A 17,703-nucleotide genomic window follows, 5' to 3' on the forward strand; every position below is an offset into this window, starting at 1 on the left:
AATATTAATATGGTTTGTTATTTCTAAAAAAAAAAAAAAGGATTTTTTCTTGAACTCAATGTATAAACTAATAAACTGTGTGAACGTACTTGATCGTTTATGTTTCAGTTGAGAGTAGTAGTTAAATTTCTGTTTGTTTTTTTTTTATTTGTAAGACATTGAACGATTTCGCATTCAAGAAATAAATAGGAATGGGAACAGAATTGGATACTCACAAAGTATTGCATTCACTCTTTTGTATTTTGTGCGACAGATTTATTTAACGACTGCTAAGATTTGTTGCTAGGAAAAAACATATGTAGAATCATAAAAAAAATAAGCCTACGTCATATACATGTATAAGAAGAAAATATACTTTAAAAGTGTACATGTCCTGTCCGCTGCTTTACAGATTCATTGCCCAAAATGATTTTAATTTAGAGTGAATTATTCAAAATGCATGCCAACATTCGTTGCCTTCGTTATGTACATGTACATGTGTAGCTTGGTATTTATTTTGGATTTTAATATTAATTTCATTTTGCACTTCTTACACTATCAAAATCGGAATTTATACTTGTATACAGATTTCACAGTTGGTGAAAAATCAAGTCTCAAACGGGACTTGAACCCAGTGCCTTTGGCTTATTGTATCAGCTCTCTAACCACTGAACTATTAAACCCGGTATGTTTACAAACTTTTACTCACCTATGAACATAGTGACATATTCCTCCTCTTTGTAAAATTCGTTTCCGAATTACGGGAGATAAGGATATGCTTTAATACATGTTCCTATGGAATAATGGGTATTTGTACGTTGGACACGAAATATCACAAATGGTGAAAAATCAAGTCTCAACCGAGTCTCGAACCCAGTGCGTCTGCTGGCGTACTGTGCTAGCGATCTAACCACTGAGCTTTTGAGACCCGATATGTTGACTGGCTCAAATTAACAGTAGGGCATTCTGGGAAAATATACCACGTCAGTTTCTTATTATCATCTGAAATTACATATTATCATAAGTTTCGTCGTCTAATAAGTATAACAAAGTACCATTAGCTTTGTTTATGTATGATAAGACTGCACAGTTATTTCTAATATAAAATTGATTATAAAAACCTAGCTTTTCTTAAAGATATACACGCTATAACTTGCGTCAGTTAAAAATAAAGTTTGAAATTTATTTATTTTGTTTACCAAATAAAGTTACCAAAATACTGTAAATTACACAATTGAAAATGAACGCGTTATAAAGATCTCAAATCATACTTATTTATTTTCCTACTAGGAAAGTAATGCCTTTATTTAAATTCATGCATCATGTGACACTGTCGCTACTTTTAGATTGATAAACAAAAATGGCGTCAAGAAAACGAGGTAGACCGTTTGGTATACAAAATAACTTTTGACATGGATGGCACACGTTTTATGCTTAAAGATACTTATCAATTATTACTTTGAAAACAACCAGTATTAATCATCTACTCTGTAATGACAGATATTAACCTTATATTCATAATCGTTGTCAAAATGCAACTTACCTCGTCGTCTTTGATTTCCCTCGGACATGCGTGTCTGCATACTGTTTGCGCACTTCCTTCATCAAAATTCATGAAAAGTCTGAATTATTAATTGCAGATCTTGCTTTATTGTTTTGTAATTACAACGACTTATTTAGTAAAACTTTGTGGAAAGTAATTATTTTTTATTACACATCATGTTTCTCAAATCATTTAATCATTTTGTTTCACATAAAAAATCGCGTTTATATAGCATGTAAATCTTTTAGTATCTTCTCGGGCCATTCCGGCAGGCTCGGAAAAACAATCTCAATCGCGGTAATGGTAAAGTTTTTCTGAGTTTGTTGTTAGGCCCGAGAAAATGCGATTGATAAAAAAAACAGTACAATGATGGTATTTTCTTTCGTTCTACCGATCTCTTAAAATTTTTATATTTTCTACCTAAATATCTAAATTACAGTGAACGACATATTGCTTTAAACACAGTAATGTCAATGGCTTCGTAAAGCTCGATCCCCCCAACCCCCACCCAACCCCTATTGCAGCACCGTCATTCTATCAATAATTTATCTATATAGCAAATTAAAAATTACTCCAATCGTTCACTGATCAAATTTTTTTGTTTATAATGGCTTCTGCGTTAGCTCACCTATCTTTTTTAAAAGGATAAGCCTGTTAGTACATTTTGCAATGATATCACATTCACAAAGATCTTTCCAATTTTAGGAACAAACTGTGGAAAAAGACGATGATATATAATAATCACATATTAATGCAAAGTGCTGCAAATGATAGATTCATTTTTAAAATAGTGTCCTTGTTAGGTCAAGCAGCGGTTAAGAATAAACATTTTCACTAAATGTTGAATGTAGAAATGCAAATGATGTATAAATGGTACTTTGCTATACTTTGGTGGTATTGCCAAAGAAGTACATCAATGTCAATGTAATTAGACAGCGAAAAAGTTTTTACTGGCCTTTGAAATAAAACAGAGTTGTTTTCTTCGTCTTTCCAAAGTTGCGATTTAAACGTTCAAAGGGAAAATGAAAAATTTAATTATTTAAAATTTATTTCAGTCATGAGGAAATTACAACAGTCAGTTATATTCTCTCTCTCTCTCTCTCTCTCTCTCTCTCTCTCTCTCTCTCTCTCTCTGATTTTAAATGTACCAAGTATGATACCTTGAAAACAGAAATAACTTATTTTTGCTTGTTTAAACCTTACACCTTGTGTCGAAAGAGAGTTATGAGGCAAATTTTAAATGCACTCTTAAATGAACAATATCTCAAGAAAAGACATTTGCTGGAAGTTACAAAGAAAAGGAAATACAAGTATTTAAAGATCAGAAAGAGGTTATTTCAAACAAAAATAACTTCATCTGATTTTGAATTGGAACCTGATTATATAAAGAAATAAGGGTCTTATGTGCAACGAAAAGAAGTAATTTTTGTGCACTGAAAAAGACTTGTTTATTTGAAAAGACAGATGAACTAGAGGCATATCAATTTCTAAACAGAGAGGGGATTCAATTATTCTGTAATCATTTTCTCAAGAATATTTTTTTTTCTTGACTCTTTCAACACAAGGAATCAACAGAACGCTTCTGATTTTTTTTTTTTTCAAATAAATGCATTAAGAATAACTTATGTTTCATACTAGTCATTAGAGTCAAACATACTAAATATCGTTTACATGTCTTTTAAGTCTCGTTATTTTTAGTTGGCCTGAGCCAAAGGCTGAAGTAAGCTTTTCTGATGAACAATTGTCCTTTTGTCTTCTGGGGTCTTTCTTCTAATAACCTTTCATATTTTCAACGTCACGAAAAACATTGGGCCAATTTCAGCTGATTTGGAACCATAGTACAGACATTCAAGTTTCATGAAGTACAAAAATCTCTGAAATTCTTTTTCCGTGGAAGTGCATGTAAGCCTAAAATTAGGTATAAAATGTAGAACCAGCTTTGTTTCTTTTTTAGGAGGGGGGGGGGGGGAGTGCATAAAAAAAATCAATATCATGAGTAATGAACACGATTAGAAATATTGAAGAAAAAGTATTCTGTTGTAGGGTTTATAGTAATTGTTAAGTGGTTATACTCTACTAAGCAAACATTTCCACTTAATTTCCCGTGGAATAACACTGGTTTCTGTACTGTTCAAGTGTTAATTATTTAGCCAGTCCCATTTAATGTATAACTGATATTTTCACCTAATAAAGGGCTTAGCTATAATATCCGATATTTTTCTTCATTCAATTCAGAGAAAAATGGTATTGTTTTGTCACCTACCTCAAAGACTGTTTTCAGAAATTAACATATTTGAATGATTTTTCACATTTACCTGTATATAGATATTTATGTGGATTTTATAAAACGTATATTATTTGGGAAAACAAAGAGAGATAACTCTATAATTTTTGTAAAACTTACGTTTTTTAACCCTCAGTACTGTCCATATCAAAGATCCTTTTGTAGTTTATTATGTTAACTGTTCACATGTTAATTTGTTCAGTTGTTAAACTCTCATTGTACTAACATACCCAATGTGGGTGCTTTAGTGAAAATAAAAGTTTCAAGTTTCAAAAGTTTACTATAGAAATCAACGTAAAACGGTTAATATTTTAATACATCCCCCCTCAGAAACAAAATTTCCATTTTACAGGTGTTATGAAATGTTATGGCACAAAATTCATACTAAAACTATTTTTGTTTCGCAGGAAGGCATGTGTTTACAGATAAAAAGCAGCAAAAAACAATCATTCTATTTCAGGTTTATATGAGATTACATATTAAAAAATCCACTTTGTCAATTTTACATGTTAAATTTTACAAACGTTAAAGGTGCTTAGACACAGATTTGAAGTTAATATTTTCTCAAATTTTCTGTATAATTTCATGACTTATATGTTGCTATAGCATTTCATACTAAAATATGATAAAATGATAAAAATCTTATTTTATCTCGAAGTTATTAAAACTTCGAATTTCTGGACGCGTTGGATTGACACATCCTTGCACTTTCACATATTTTAAATTTATTTTTAATACCTAAGAAAAGTGGCAATTTTGTGGCGTATTATTGAAAAATATTAAAACTATAATCCAGAAAATTGAGAGTATAAATATTCTAAAGGAAAACCCGCTAACAGTATTATAAGTCCGCGCTCAGTGGTGTGTGCCGAGTTTAACTATTGAACACACACGGTGAATCGTAAACATTAACAATAACAGAGCTCGTGCCCTGTTTACAAAAACAGTTTACGTTTCACGGGTGTGTTCAATTTGTTAAAGTCTGTACACATCACAGAGCACAAACTGACTATACTGGTGATTTGGTTTTGCTTTCGAACATTTCTACTCTGAATTTTCTGGATTATAGATGTAATATTTTGCATTAATACATAACAAAATCGCTTCTTTTTTTAAATATTAAGGATAAAGTTAAAATTTGTGTAAGTGCAAAGATGTGCTAATCAAACATGTCCCGGAATTCGTAGTTCCAATAATTTCCAGATAAAATAAGTTTTTAATTATATTTTCGTGTGAAATGCTATTGCAATATATAAGTCGTGATATTATACAGAAAATTTGAGAAAATATTAAGTCCAAATCTGTGTCTAAGCACCTTTAAGCATACGGAAAGATTTAAGGGTCATTTATCCATTTCCATGAGTGCATGTACATGTTTTTTGAAAATCTGGTGATAATTTAAACTCTGATTGCCGATTTCAATGGATAAAATTTTCTACCCTCCTTATGGAAAGAGTTGTAAATCAAATAATCTAAAATTGTTCTGAACTTGTTTTGAATTATCAATCAATTACTAATGAACTCTTTTTTTGCATTCAAACAAGTTTTAATAGCCAAATTGTCATTTATCTTGAAATAAATGGGTATAAAATCTAGGTGGGAAAGATTGATTGATTGATTATATGTTGTTCTACGTCCCATTCGAGAATTTTTCACTCATATAGAGATGTCGCCTATACCGGTGAAGGGCTTCAAATTTTGACCTTTTTTTCGGCACTCAAGGCCATTGAGCAGTGAGGGATCTTTATCGTGCCAACGCCTGCCGTGACACGGGGCCTCGGTTTAAAGGTCTCATCCGAAGGACCCGCAACTTTCACTTCAAAGTGCCGAGCGCATGGCGAAAGAACAGTTGCTACCCATTTTTATCGACTTAGGTCACTCGCAGCCGAGATTCGACCTCACGACCTCCCGATCACGGAGTGAGCGCTCTACCGACTCAGCTACCGTGAACGGTTAGGTGGGAAAGAGGAGATAGCGTTCTTAGAACTTTTACTCGTATTTATGAAAATTTTGAAACAGACACATGTTTAGAATGACACCTCATATGAATGTTTTTTAAGAAACCTAACAACAGATGACCTCGTTCACAGTGTGGTTTATCACTGGTATTTCTGTAAAACTTTTCTTTAAGTAGACCTAAGTGTTTGTATTTTAAGAAACCATGCTTTGAACATACTGTACTTGATCGTTTATGTATGTTATGTATCGTATTATGTTTTTTTTTTTTTTTTTTTTTTTTTTTGTTTCAAATAATGAATACATCAAATTAAAGTGCAAAATTTGAAAAGTTAAATGCAGTTATCTCAGCAGAATGCATCCTTACAAGGGACCATTTGACATAAATGTGTACATCTGAAATTCACAAAACTTTATGCTATTGACAATAAATTACATTGACAAAAAGAAAAAGAAAAACAAGACGTAGTACGTGTCAAATCACGCAATTCTTATACAATAGATATTCTGTTTCATAAACTATAATGTTTATTGTAGTAACAAGTTACCATACAAATGTATAATATTTTCCACTTAGCTGTACACACGCTTATGAACTACAGTAATCTAAATTCTTTGATATTTTATGAAATACACGAATTCTGTACATACGCTAACTGAATTCATTTACAAATTGAGTCAGATAAATAAATGTACGGAAACAATACCTCTGTCTTATAATACATGCCAGTACGCAGTTGCATTTCATTACAAAAAGAATTAGCAATGTATATATATATATATATATATATATATATATATATATATATATGTATATATATATATATATATATATATATATATATATATATATATATATATATATATATATATATATATATATATATATATATATATATATATATATATATATATATATATATATATATATATATATATATATATATATATATAGAATTGAATTTTCCATTATCAACATACAATAAAAGTTTCAATTTCAAAGGAAGTTTTTCTATGTAAATATTATTTGTAAATTTATCAATGACAGGTCCTTAAAGCTCGCCTGATGTGCTTAACAACACATAATGTAAACCTTTTAATTTAACGTGTCTAATATTTCGATGTCCTATGTTGGTACATTTAACGATTTTAATTTCACAGTAACTGAATTTCTTTTGACTATATTTGCAATATTATGACTTTTTTCAATAAAAACAAAGAAAAATACGACAAATTATTCAAAATAAACAGATACAGAAATAACTTTAAATCGATATTGTTATTATCCTCAGGTTTCCTGATTATCTTTAATTATTTACTATTTTACTGATAGGAAATAGAAATACTGGATTTTAAAATGTATAAATAAATGAATGCTACATTGGTATGTCAACAGTATTTAGGAAAGTTTTATATTAGCGGAAATTCTTTGATTGCGAATAAAGCTTTGTAAATAGTGATATGGTATCTTATTCGTCAAAACTTTGATCTATTTCAAAATTCCAACTATTAAATAGAATATATAAAATGTCATTTAAATTATCATTTTAATTGTCTTACATTCTTAACATTGATGGCATAACATATACACAATTGTGTACAGTTGCAAGATACTGAACAACAATGTGATGAAAGTCATCAAGATGGATATAGCACTTCTGGCAGTTATAATCTTAGCATCGGTGTTTGTATCGTTCAGTTTTTGGCTTGCGGCCATTGTTTCCAGAGGCTGGTTTATTTTCACATTGAAAACGTCTAGTATTCAACCCCAACTGATAGTAAAGGCAACCATTCATGTACTATACTACATGTATAAATACTACTTAACTATTCATACAGGTTATCATCCAGCCCCTAAGGCGTGTAAAGATGATTATTTTTAGTTGGGGAGTAAGACATTTCTTTAAAATAATTTTTGCTTCAAAAGTCATTGCATTACGAAAATCCAAACGAAGCATAGTGGTTCATGTAATATACATATAATGTAATTTTAAAAATGGTGACAATGATAATTAGACTTTGTTCTTTAAAGTTTCCCCCTCTTCTCCTTTTTTTAAATCAAAACTTACTGAGCTAGTGCTTAGTTAGAAAATGTAAATTTTCTAAATATGGTAACAAATAATATCTTTTTAGGAATCCATTCCTGAACGTGTGGAGATAAGCATCTTTTATTGCATTATATGTACTGATGGTGAATGTGTTCGAGTTTCTTTTGACAGACTCCCCAAAACAGTCTCTAATGTGATTGAAAGAATCCGTAAGCTATTTTCTTTTTTTAATTCTGTTTTTGGTACAGATGTCAAAATGAGAGAATTTTCAATTACTTGAGAGCTTTTGTCAAGTTTTTGTCAAGAGCCAAGTTTTCTAACTATACCACTGTTAAGCTGTTCAGGTGATGTATAAAATGGTCAATGTGCCGACATAATTATATGCTTGTACTCACCTTTGGATAAATATGACACAAGCTATGTCAAGGCGTGTTAAACAGAAATTTAACGTAATAAACTTTTTTTTCAATTATCTAATACATTACATGGAATACAAATATTGAATGTATAAGTATGGGCATGCTCATCCTGGCTTTTATTACCAGAAATCAAAGAACCCAATTCTAAGGACCTATATGTTTTTTGACAATTGATAAAGAGTCACGTGTTTTTATTTACCCTCACTTAATTACTGGAACAAACATACATTTTAGAAAAAAACAGAATCGTTTACTATGTATGTATAGAGAGAGAGAGAGAGAGAGAGAGAGAGCACAAAAAAATTCCCTTTTATAAGGATACCCACTTCCGCCCCTGCCTGGAGTTGAACTCTCGACCTACGGAATTTGTCTCCTAGCAGTACAGGAACAGCGCGCTAGACCGCTTGGCTATCTAGGCAAGTCATAAAACTGAGATACGTGTAATTTTGTTTGGTAAAGAGAAATCAGAGTAAGGACAATATAATTTGTAACTCTCTTAAATAAAGTGGTGGATCAAATGTATGCGTGGATTTCAATCAGTTGGAGTCAGGACCTCTAACATGTGTCCATAATAAAAAATGCTTTTTCTAAACATCAAAAACGTATTTAATCTTAGTCTGATTGATTGTATATTGTTTGTCGTCACACTAGAGAATTTTTCACTTAGGCCTGTTTAGTAACGGCACGTATGCCAATGGAAGGCTTTAAATTTAGACCTACACAGGGTACTCAGGGTCATTCAGCAGTGGGAGTCTTTATCGTGCCAAGGCCCACCGGGATCACGGTTTTTAAAGTCTTTTAAGCTTTTTAAGGTCTGATCCTAAGGATCTATGGCTTTCACTTCTAATACCAGACGTTTGGCGAAAAAAACAGTCACTATTTATGTTTACGTCTGAGGTTTGACGCGGCGAACGAGAATCGAACCTAGATCAGATCACGAAGCATTTAATCTTAGAGGTTTTAACGCTGATACACACCTAGCAACTGTAAATGAACTGAAATTCCACTTCTTTGTTAAAACAAAAAGAAGATATATTTAAAGTAAATGACTATGCATTATATAATTTTCGTTTTAAAATACGTTTTAAACCTTCGACATTTTTTTTTCTTTCCAGCTGACGTGAGAGAACTTCAAGTTATGAGTACAGTTGCCCTATCTTTATGTGCGATTGCTCTTTTACTTATCCTGTCGAACTTTGTCTAAAGTTGTGGGATCTTCGTCTAAAGTTATGGCTGGGGGTTGTGCTATACTTGTGGCCGGTAAGATGTGAACATATGAACCATGTAATAAAAGTTGTTTTGTAAGACTGATGTGTATTTCCGTTTATTGCTAATTAGGATGATAAAGAAATCTCTCCATCAATTTGAGTGTGTTCTCCTTAATAATCTTCTTTACAACATTATATATTTAATACCTTTACAACGCAAATTTCATAAACATATTTTATTAATGCACATTGAATTGATATGAATTCGGGTGAATTGAAGTAAAGTTTACCAAGACTATTACTAGAAGAAAAACTACCATGTTCTCCAATAAACAATATATATCACGATTTTTAAAACATATTCATTAATACATTTTTTGTGCTAAGCTCATAACAATTTTTATTTCAGGTTTATTAGAACTTATCTTGATTCTCAGAATGGCCATAGCCAATATGCAGGTAGCATTTAATTCCGTTGATTCTACTCTCGGAATTTTGAACCTACAGGTCATAAAGGTTGAAGTTCAAACTCCTTACTCCATCATCCTGGCTGGTATTGGTCTGCTGTTTATAATACTGGGCATGGTTAGCAGTCGTAATTTGTACTCGCGAACAAGGGACCAGTCCACAGACGGTCAATCCATCTCCCCTGTCAGATTCACGATTCATCAAGACAATGACTAATTTTCAAATGTCAATGCAGATTTCCAGGTTGATAGTTTTGCTCATGCTTGTTCACAAATGTGGTAGAAATATAATTGGATATTGAATATGTTCTCTCATATTATGTTACAAAAATGTATAACTTTTGTAAGAATTCGCATTTATAATTTTCATCAGATTTATATATGCATCAGTTTGCATATGCACAGTTAATAAAAGTGAAGAAAAATAATAACCATAAGTGCATATGATAAACAACATTTCAAAGCTTTAATTACAGCCGTCAGCCAATGACTAATTCATACACACGTCATTATAGGGCGAGAATGAAGTAAAAAAAAAAAACGTCTTATTATATGTTTATTCAAGTGTTTACGGTTACGAATTATTCAAAACTGTATTTTCAGTGGACAACTCCAAATCTATTTTTTTTTAAAGAAAGAGAGTCACACCACAAACTTTGAAACAAGTATCTATTTCAACGGCTTCCACGCCATTAAACACGGCTTTTCAAATTTTAATTGGTAGGTTAAAAAACAACTTGTCTTGTGTGTGTGTCCTCTTGCCATGCGAGCGTTTTTGTGCAACAAGAACTACGAAAGATAAGAAACACATATGAAAGAACTTTGGCCAAATTTGAAATCTTTTATTTAGTTTCGAAAATTGTACACATGTCAATGAAAAAGAATATACAAAGCGTGACTTTTTTGCACTTGTATAAATGCCCTTGAAGTCATTAGCATTTTGTTTTAAAAAGTACTTTCCGGTATGGGAAACTGTGTCATCAGCCCTTCAGTTGACATAAGCTTGTCGAAACTAGGTAACTTAATGTGAGTAAGTACAAAATTAATGACTTATTTTCTGCACAGGATGTAATAGACAACAAAGATGTATGTAATTAATTTATGTTCCGATAAAATATAGTACTTCATTTTTTCTTTTGTTCGTTATTTTATACTTTTTTGTCTCTTAACTCAAACTCAGATTTATATCAGTATTTAAGAACTTTTTTTTATTAAAGGTAGCAGAATTTATGTTTTCAATCGAAGATGACACAGACCTAAAAAGAGTCGCGATCAACAGTAAGATTTTTTGTCGATCTTTGAAATACAGATACTAAAAAGCTATACGGTGAATGAAAAGTGCAAACTTAGACTGACATGTAGCACATGTATTTAGAATACGACGTATACTTAAAATGAATAATTGTGTAGCATATAAATCGCCTCAACGATGGACATATCGTTCATAAGCAAAAATCAAACTACTCTTATCAAATCAAATAGATTACACTATATAGGTCATAGGTATAAAACAATGGAAATGTTCTAGAAGATTGAAAAGTTAAACAACTTAAAATGCCAATGTTTGTACAGCGTGTTACTTCAAAGAAGTGAAGAGACATGAAATAATTAATCTAAGTTTCAAAAGGCCAGATTTTATTTGAAATGCTTTATCTAGATATGAGAAAAAAAAAAGAAGAAATAACTTGAAAAAATCATAGATTATTTTAAACAGATGCTGATTTTGTCCTTTATAGGAAAAAAAAATATTTGGTCCTTTTAAATTAATAAAATGCTCTATATTCTACTTGACACATGATTCATCTTATTTATTTCATCTGTTGTTGTTTTTCAAATTATCATTATCATTTTATTTACATTAAGTTTAATATTACGGAAATAATAACGTAGCTGTACCTCGTGTTTTATTGTATGCAGTCACATATTCCAAAATATCAAAATTAAAAATAAAAGTGACCCCAAAATTGCACTGCGTCATTAGCAAGATTAGAATTAAGAGCAACAGGAAGTTTTTCTAAATTTCTATTCATACGCATTACTCCACAATGAACTGGGATATAAAGCTCACCAGACATGTTAGAAACAAATATTTTGTGTTTCTAAATTTCAATCAATCTCATTTTGAACACTAATGGCTTGAACACCCACAATGGCACAAAAATACATTAGGCTCTCGTGAATAATTTCTTTCTTTGCAGAAGTTAATACAAAGAAATTTCTTTATTTCAAATTCATCTTGAAACGAAAACCCAGACTTGGGATTGATACATATATATTATTGTAATTTAATGTTTAATTACATAAATCAAAGTTCTCGGATAAATGTTATTTTTTATCTATCAGCTGAAATTTGAACATCACTTTAAAAGTTTTGTTTGACCCTTTTGTTACCTAAATTAGCAAAAAGGCCTCTTTTTGTCTAATAATGATTAAGGTTCGATATATTGTGCAAAATTGATGTTGTATATATGTGTTCTAAAAACTTTTAATAATAATAATAGATAAATCAGAATGTTATATGTTTAGGTGAGCTATATTGAAAATTGTGTACACGTGAACAGTTCATGCCAAAAGAAAAAGAAACGTTGATAAACATGTGTAGTTATATAAGACATGTTTTTAAAAGTTTTGGAAAATTCATATAAGAAGCAAAAGCTTTTAAAGATTTGATTACCACGTGATGGTAAGGGTTATGTAGTTTTCTTCTTATGGGGTTCAAGTTGTGTAAATGAATTTCAATGTTTAATTTTTTTTAATTTTAAAGGACGATTTGTCAAAGTTCTAATTAATTTATTTAATTAACTAATTAATTCATTTTAAATGAAACAGAGATGAGTGCAAAGTTCAATCTAATTAACTTTTACATCTAATGCACAAAAACGTGGGTTATAATTCATTTATGCATGGAGTGACAGTTTGAAAATATGTTCATAGGTTTTAAGTTTTTCAAACCAAAGGCAATCAAGATGGACAAAAAGCAGATATTACTGTTAACTTTGGTGACAGTGTTTATTACATTTGGTTTGTGGTTGTCATCCATTGTAACAAGAGGCTGGTTCGTTTTAACTGTAAAAACTACTAGTATTCAGCCGACATCGATTCTTAAGGTAAGCCATTTCAATCCCCTTGTAATGTTTAAATGTTGTGTATTCAGATTCCAGTACAATAAATGTAGAGAAGTCCTACTTTAAAAAGGTCATTCATGTAGGATTGATAGTCATATAGAACATGGATGAATAATATATAAAATATATACATGAAAAAAACCTAACATGAACAGAATATAGTAAACATGCTCAATTAACAATCAAAATAATATTTGTTCTTAGAAAACTGAATATTTTATCATGAATAGGAAACTAAACATTTAAAAAAGAAATTCTTCTACAAAGAAGCAGTTCCTTAACTGATTTCTCTTTTATTTTCGCAGAACATTTTGTCCTTGAACTCCCTTCTGAATCTCAACAACATCATTTCCTCTAAAAGAGTAAGCTTCTTTGTTTGAAAATGAATTATAAATTCATTTTTTTATTGTTGGTCTCAAAGTAACTGTGAATGCTTTGAACTAGCATTTACTAAGAAGTTGACTATATATTGCTGTTAATTACTATGCAATTTTTTAAAAATGTAATTTTTCAATATTTTCACTTTTAAAAAAGGTTAACAGTATATTCAGTCTTCCTTTTTTTTAAATGTAAAATTGATAAGATTGATTTGAATTTCAATACTGTGAAACGTAAAAAAAAAAAATAATAATGTTTGTATATTAATTACGAAAGATTTTATCTAGATTTCTTTGCCACCAGTGCGTGTAGAACTGAGCATATTTTATTGCACACTGTGTACAGCTGGTAATTGTCTTCGTGTCCCCTTTGATAAACTCCCTTCAGCAATTTCTGCGGTGGTTGAGAATCTCCGTAAGTTACTTATTTCTCTTGTTAAAATAATTTGATCATGCAAACATTTTTATTCAATCATACAGCGGGACATTACTTGTATTGAAAGGTTTGAAAAGAATGCAAAAAGTTTTTTTTAAAGAATATAATGTCCCATTTTATTTATCATAAAATAAAGTTTTATATGTACTGTTAATATCTACCAAAGATTAATAATCATTTTTGTCTTTTCCTTTATATTCAGCTAGGCTACTAGAACTTCAAATAACGAGTACAGTTGCCCTATCATTATGTGTAATTGGCTTTTTCCTTCTCATGTTAAACTTTGGATCCACCTCTAAAGTAATGGTTGGTGGTATTACCATTCTTGTGGCTGGTAAGACCGAAATGTGTTACCTTCAAAATGGTTATATAGTAACATAATGATAATGTCCATTACCGAGCGGTAGAAAATATTTATTTATTATCTTTAACAAAGTCATTAATAGAGCATCTGCTTATCATCATAACAATTGAGAAAATGTGTAATCCAATGCTCGAGTAAAATAATTAGTAGGAATTAAAACATCAATTTCTCGTTTATTTTCTAAACAAATTCTCAAACTTAACAAAAGTTTTTATACATCTTCCCTTTTCATGAAGACAGATCTTCTAATGATGCCATCTCTTACAGCTTTATCTGAATTATTCTTGATTCTTCGAATGGTCATAGCAACGGTTCAAGTGGCATTAGATTCTGTTGAATCCACTCTCAGTCTTTTGAACCTGAACGTCATAGAGGTTGAAGTTCATACTCCTTACTCCATCATCCTGGCTGGTATCGGTCTGGTGTTTATCATACTGGGCATGGTTAGCAGCCGAATATTATATTCCAAACTACGAGAATCGTCCACGGATGGACGAATGATGAATTCGGTTTCTTCAATTCCCCCAATCAACCTCACCATCCACCGAGAACGTTACTAATTTTTTTAATGATCAATTCATAAACAAATGTTTTGTGCATAAGATGGCTTGAGAGACGTTGTGTCAGTTTTGTTACTTTGTATATGTCAGTTTTTAGACTGAATACCTTTTTCAGAAAAATTCTTATGAGTTAGACAAAATTTTCAAATCTTTAATGAGTACCGTAGCAATAGAAGGGCACATGTATTATTTTCAATTTCATGACAATGCGTTGTTAATAAAGTTTTTACAAAAATTTCATATCTTCAAGAAACAAAGTAATTGCAGAGTTGCAAAATTGTTATCTCATATGTATAACTTTTGTGAAAAGAACACAGACTGGATCGTAATAAGAATATTTATGAATTTTTATTCACGCTTGATAAGCTTGTTTTACCATTTAAGTAAATGTTTGTGTTAGTTTTTTTTTTTTTTTTTTTTTTTTTTTTTTTTTTTTTTTTTTTTTTTTTTTTTTTTTAATAAAATTAATGAAACTGAAATTATTTTCTTTACAACGATGCATATAAATTATTAGGCCTAGATTGTTACTTTGTTTGGAATGTTATGCATTGAAATTTTATTTTAAAAAGAATTCCAAAGTACCATAAGCATTTTTCATCCTTTTTACTTGTGTTATATGTGTGTAATTTAATTCACATTTGTGTCACTATTAACAAATGAACTATGTAATTTACTATGGATTACAGATTTATGATAATATAGGATTATATTACGGGCTTGGACACAGTTGCAGTGTTTACATTTTAAATTTTTATGCTCATTCAAAAAATAAAACAGTAACATGAATTGAACGTACATGAATATTCTTGGAATTCAATGACAACGACATTCTTCTTTACATCATGTCAGACATCTGTTTTTGTAAAGGGGGCACGAGCTCTGTTATTGTTAATGTTTACGTTTCATCGGATGTGTTCAATTTGTTAAACTCTGCATACATCACTGAGCACGGACTGACTATACTTGTGAGTAAGTTTTACTTTCTCACATTTCTACTCCGAATTTTCTGGATTATAGTTTTAATATTTTTCATTAATACACAACAAAATTTCTACTTTTCTTAAGTATTAAGGATAAAATTTACATCGTGAAAGTGCAAAGATGTGTCAATCAAATGCGTCCTGGAATTCGTAGTTTCAATAGTTTCCAGATAAAAGAAGTTTCTGAACACGCTTTTATTATATTTCCGTGTGAAATGCTAATAATAACATATAAGTCATGTTATATTAACTTCAAATCTGTGTCCAGGCCCCTTTAAGTGTAATAATCATGTTATAAGATAGGTGTTTAAACACATTGTGGATTTTTGTACAATGAAATGATAATGGGCGTGTAAACAGAATATTACAGAGTCTGTCATTGCATAAAAGAACTATTATAGGATATAGGTGTAGTAAAAGCTATAAAGAGGCAAGTAACTTAGCTTCAATTGTTTTGCAGACCAAGCTTTTAGTCAGTAAATAAATTTATTCATAGAACAAACATTTTCTTCAAAGAAATAAACATTTGGAAAAGAAAATTGTAGATATACTTTAAGAACAAATGATTTCAAAGATTCGCTTTATAATAATGCTCTCAGAAACATAAATGTGAAATAAAGATTCTTTATAGCACAAATATTGATTTTAAAGCTCTTTTGCAGCAAAACAATCAATTCATTTTGGAGGGCTTGCAGAGTATAAACACGTGTCTCAATAACTTTGTATGCATTATAATCGCAGTGCATGATAATTGAAATCCACGCATATCGACATCTCTGAAAATTGTGCAATGATTGCTCTTTAAACAGACTTGTTTTGTCTGAAGGCTTAATTTATCTTCTCTCCCGGACAAATCATTTACTAAAACTGTTTCTCTGCCACAATGTGATCATTGTTTAACGGCTGCAAACTCTGTTTTCACAAATACTAGTAATATTACCTAAGAATATTAATAAGTCATTATGTCATACGCCCATTTTAATAAGCGTGGAAAGTGTGACACATAAGGTGCACGCTGTGTCACAGTTGTGTTTTATTAGACTATGACAAGAATTGCCTGTCCAAGTTGTTAATAAATTAAAAGTCACCTAGTCTTTTCAACGTATCCATTACGCTGAAGACTATTAGTAAGAAAAAACCACATAATAAAGCAACTGAAAAAGAAAATTTACAAAATTAAAATTTCGCTGCCTCTTACTTTTAAGAACATAAGTTTGATAAAGAAGAGTCGTCCAATGGTTTTGTTGATTATGAGAAATCATTTCCATTTAGAGTGTATATAAATGAACACTTTCACATTAAAAATGGCAAACACTAACCGTTCATAGAGAAAATTAGCAGAATAATCAAATCCATCCTCTGTTAACTTGTGAGAGAACTTTTTATTTCATTTATATTTTTTCATGTAGTTGTGCCCCCTCAAAGTGAAATTGCTTCCTACGGGCCTGTAGATACTCTCTCTCTCTCTCTCTCTCTCTCTCTCTCTCTCTCTCTCTCTCTCTCTGTGTGTGTATGTGTGTGTGTGTGTGTGTCGTTTTTTTCCCAAGAAATCTACTCATTTCTATTTTCATTTGTTTTGCTTACTTTTTCTTTATAATTAATTGTTTGACTATTAACAGTAAATATGCTGAGGCAATAATACATCTAGAAGACCTTTCTCACTCATAGATTCCCTTTCAATCACATTCAGTTATCGTCCTTTAGCTTAAACATAGTTGTGTACATCTTATCGGCAATCCCCTTGTGTTTCTGAAGTTCATTCTAAAGTTACATATATATTCCATCTCTACGTTTGTTTTCTTGCAATAAAATTCCATACAGTTAAAAGACATCATTTCAACCGTGAAAGAGGTCATAACAAAATATACTAGCTGGTTTTTAATTACTAATCAAGTTCTATAATTTTATTTTGGTGGAAATATAAAAAAAATTCAACAATTAATTGACATATTAGTAC

General features: G+C 30.6%; 3 protein-coding genes across 3 annotated transcripts in view; all 3 read left to right on the top strand.

Moving 5' to 3' along the window:
- Positions 1-17,703, top strand: part of LOC133195887 (protein lifeguard 4-like) — a 396,544-nt gene that overhangs the window by 157,311 nt on the left and 221,530 nt on the right. The gene's annotated exons all lie outside the window — the stretch shown is intronic.
- On the top strand, positions 9,384-10,188 carry LOC133195888 (uncharacterized). Its single transcript, XM_061331863.1, has 2 exons — positions 9,384-9,489; positions 9,847-10,188. The coding sequence occupies exons 1-2, from the start codon at positions 9,459-9,461 to the stop codon at positions 10,119-10,121; spliced, it is 306 nt and encodes a 101-aa protein (XP_061187847.1). The 5' UTR covers positions 9,384-9,458; the 3' UTR covers positions 10,122-10,188.
- On the top strand, positions 12,857-15,137 carry LOC133195886 (uncharacterized). Its single transcript, XM_061331859.1, has 5 exons — positions 12,857-13,011; positions 13,335-13,391; positions 13,695-13,821; positions 14,045-14,176; positions 14,474-15,137. The coding sequence occupies exons 1-5, from the start codon at positions 12,871-12,873 to the stop codon at positions 14,764-14,766; spliced, it is 750 nt and encodes a 249-aa protein (XP_061187843.1). The 5' UTR covers positions 12,857-12,870; the 3' UTR covers positions 14,767-15,137.

This window comes from Saccostrea echinata, unplaced genomic scaffold (genome assembly GCF_033153115.1).
Source record: "Saccostrea echinata isolate AGI-Se365-2 ecotype Australia unplaced genomic scaffold, CSIRO_AGI_Sech_v1 ptg000029l, whole genome shotgun sequence".
NCBI lineage: Eukaryota > Metazoa > Mollusca > Bivalvia > Ostreida > Ostreidae > Saccostrea > Saccostrea echinata.

Excerpts from the sequence above, each read along its gene's own strand:
- LOC133195886 (XM_061331859.1), top strand. The coding sequence starts at position 12,871 with ATGGACAAAAAGCAGATATTACTGTTAACTTTGGTGACAGTGTTTATT. Across the intron at positions 13,012-13,334 it reads AGCCGACATCGATTCTTAAG|AACATTTTGTCCTTGAACTC; the intron begins GTAAGCCATTTC and ends TTATTTTCGCAG. Across the intron at positions 14,177-14,473 it reads TATTACCATTCTTGTGGCTG|CTTTATCTGAATTATTCTTG; the intron begins GTAAGACCGAAA and ends CATCTCTTACAG.
- LOC133195888 (XM_061331863.1), top strand. The coding sequence starts at position 9,459 with ATGGCTGGGGGTTGTGCTATACTTGTGGCCG. Across the intron at positions 9,490-9,846 it reads TTGTGCTATACTTGTGGCCG|GTTTATTAGAACTTATCTTG; the intron begins GTAAGATGTGAA and ends TTTTTATTTCAG.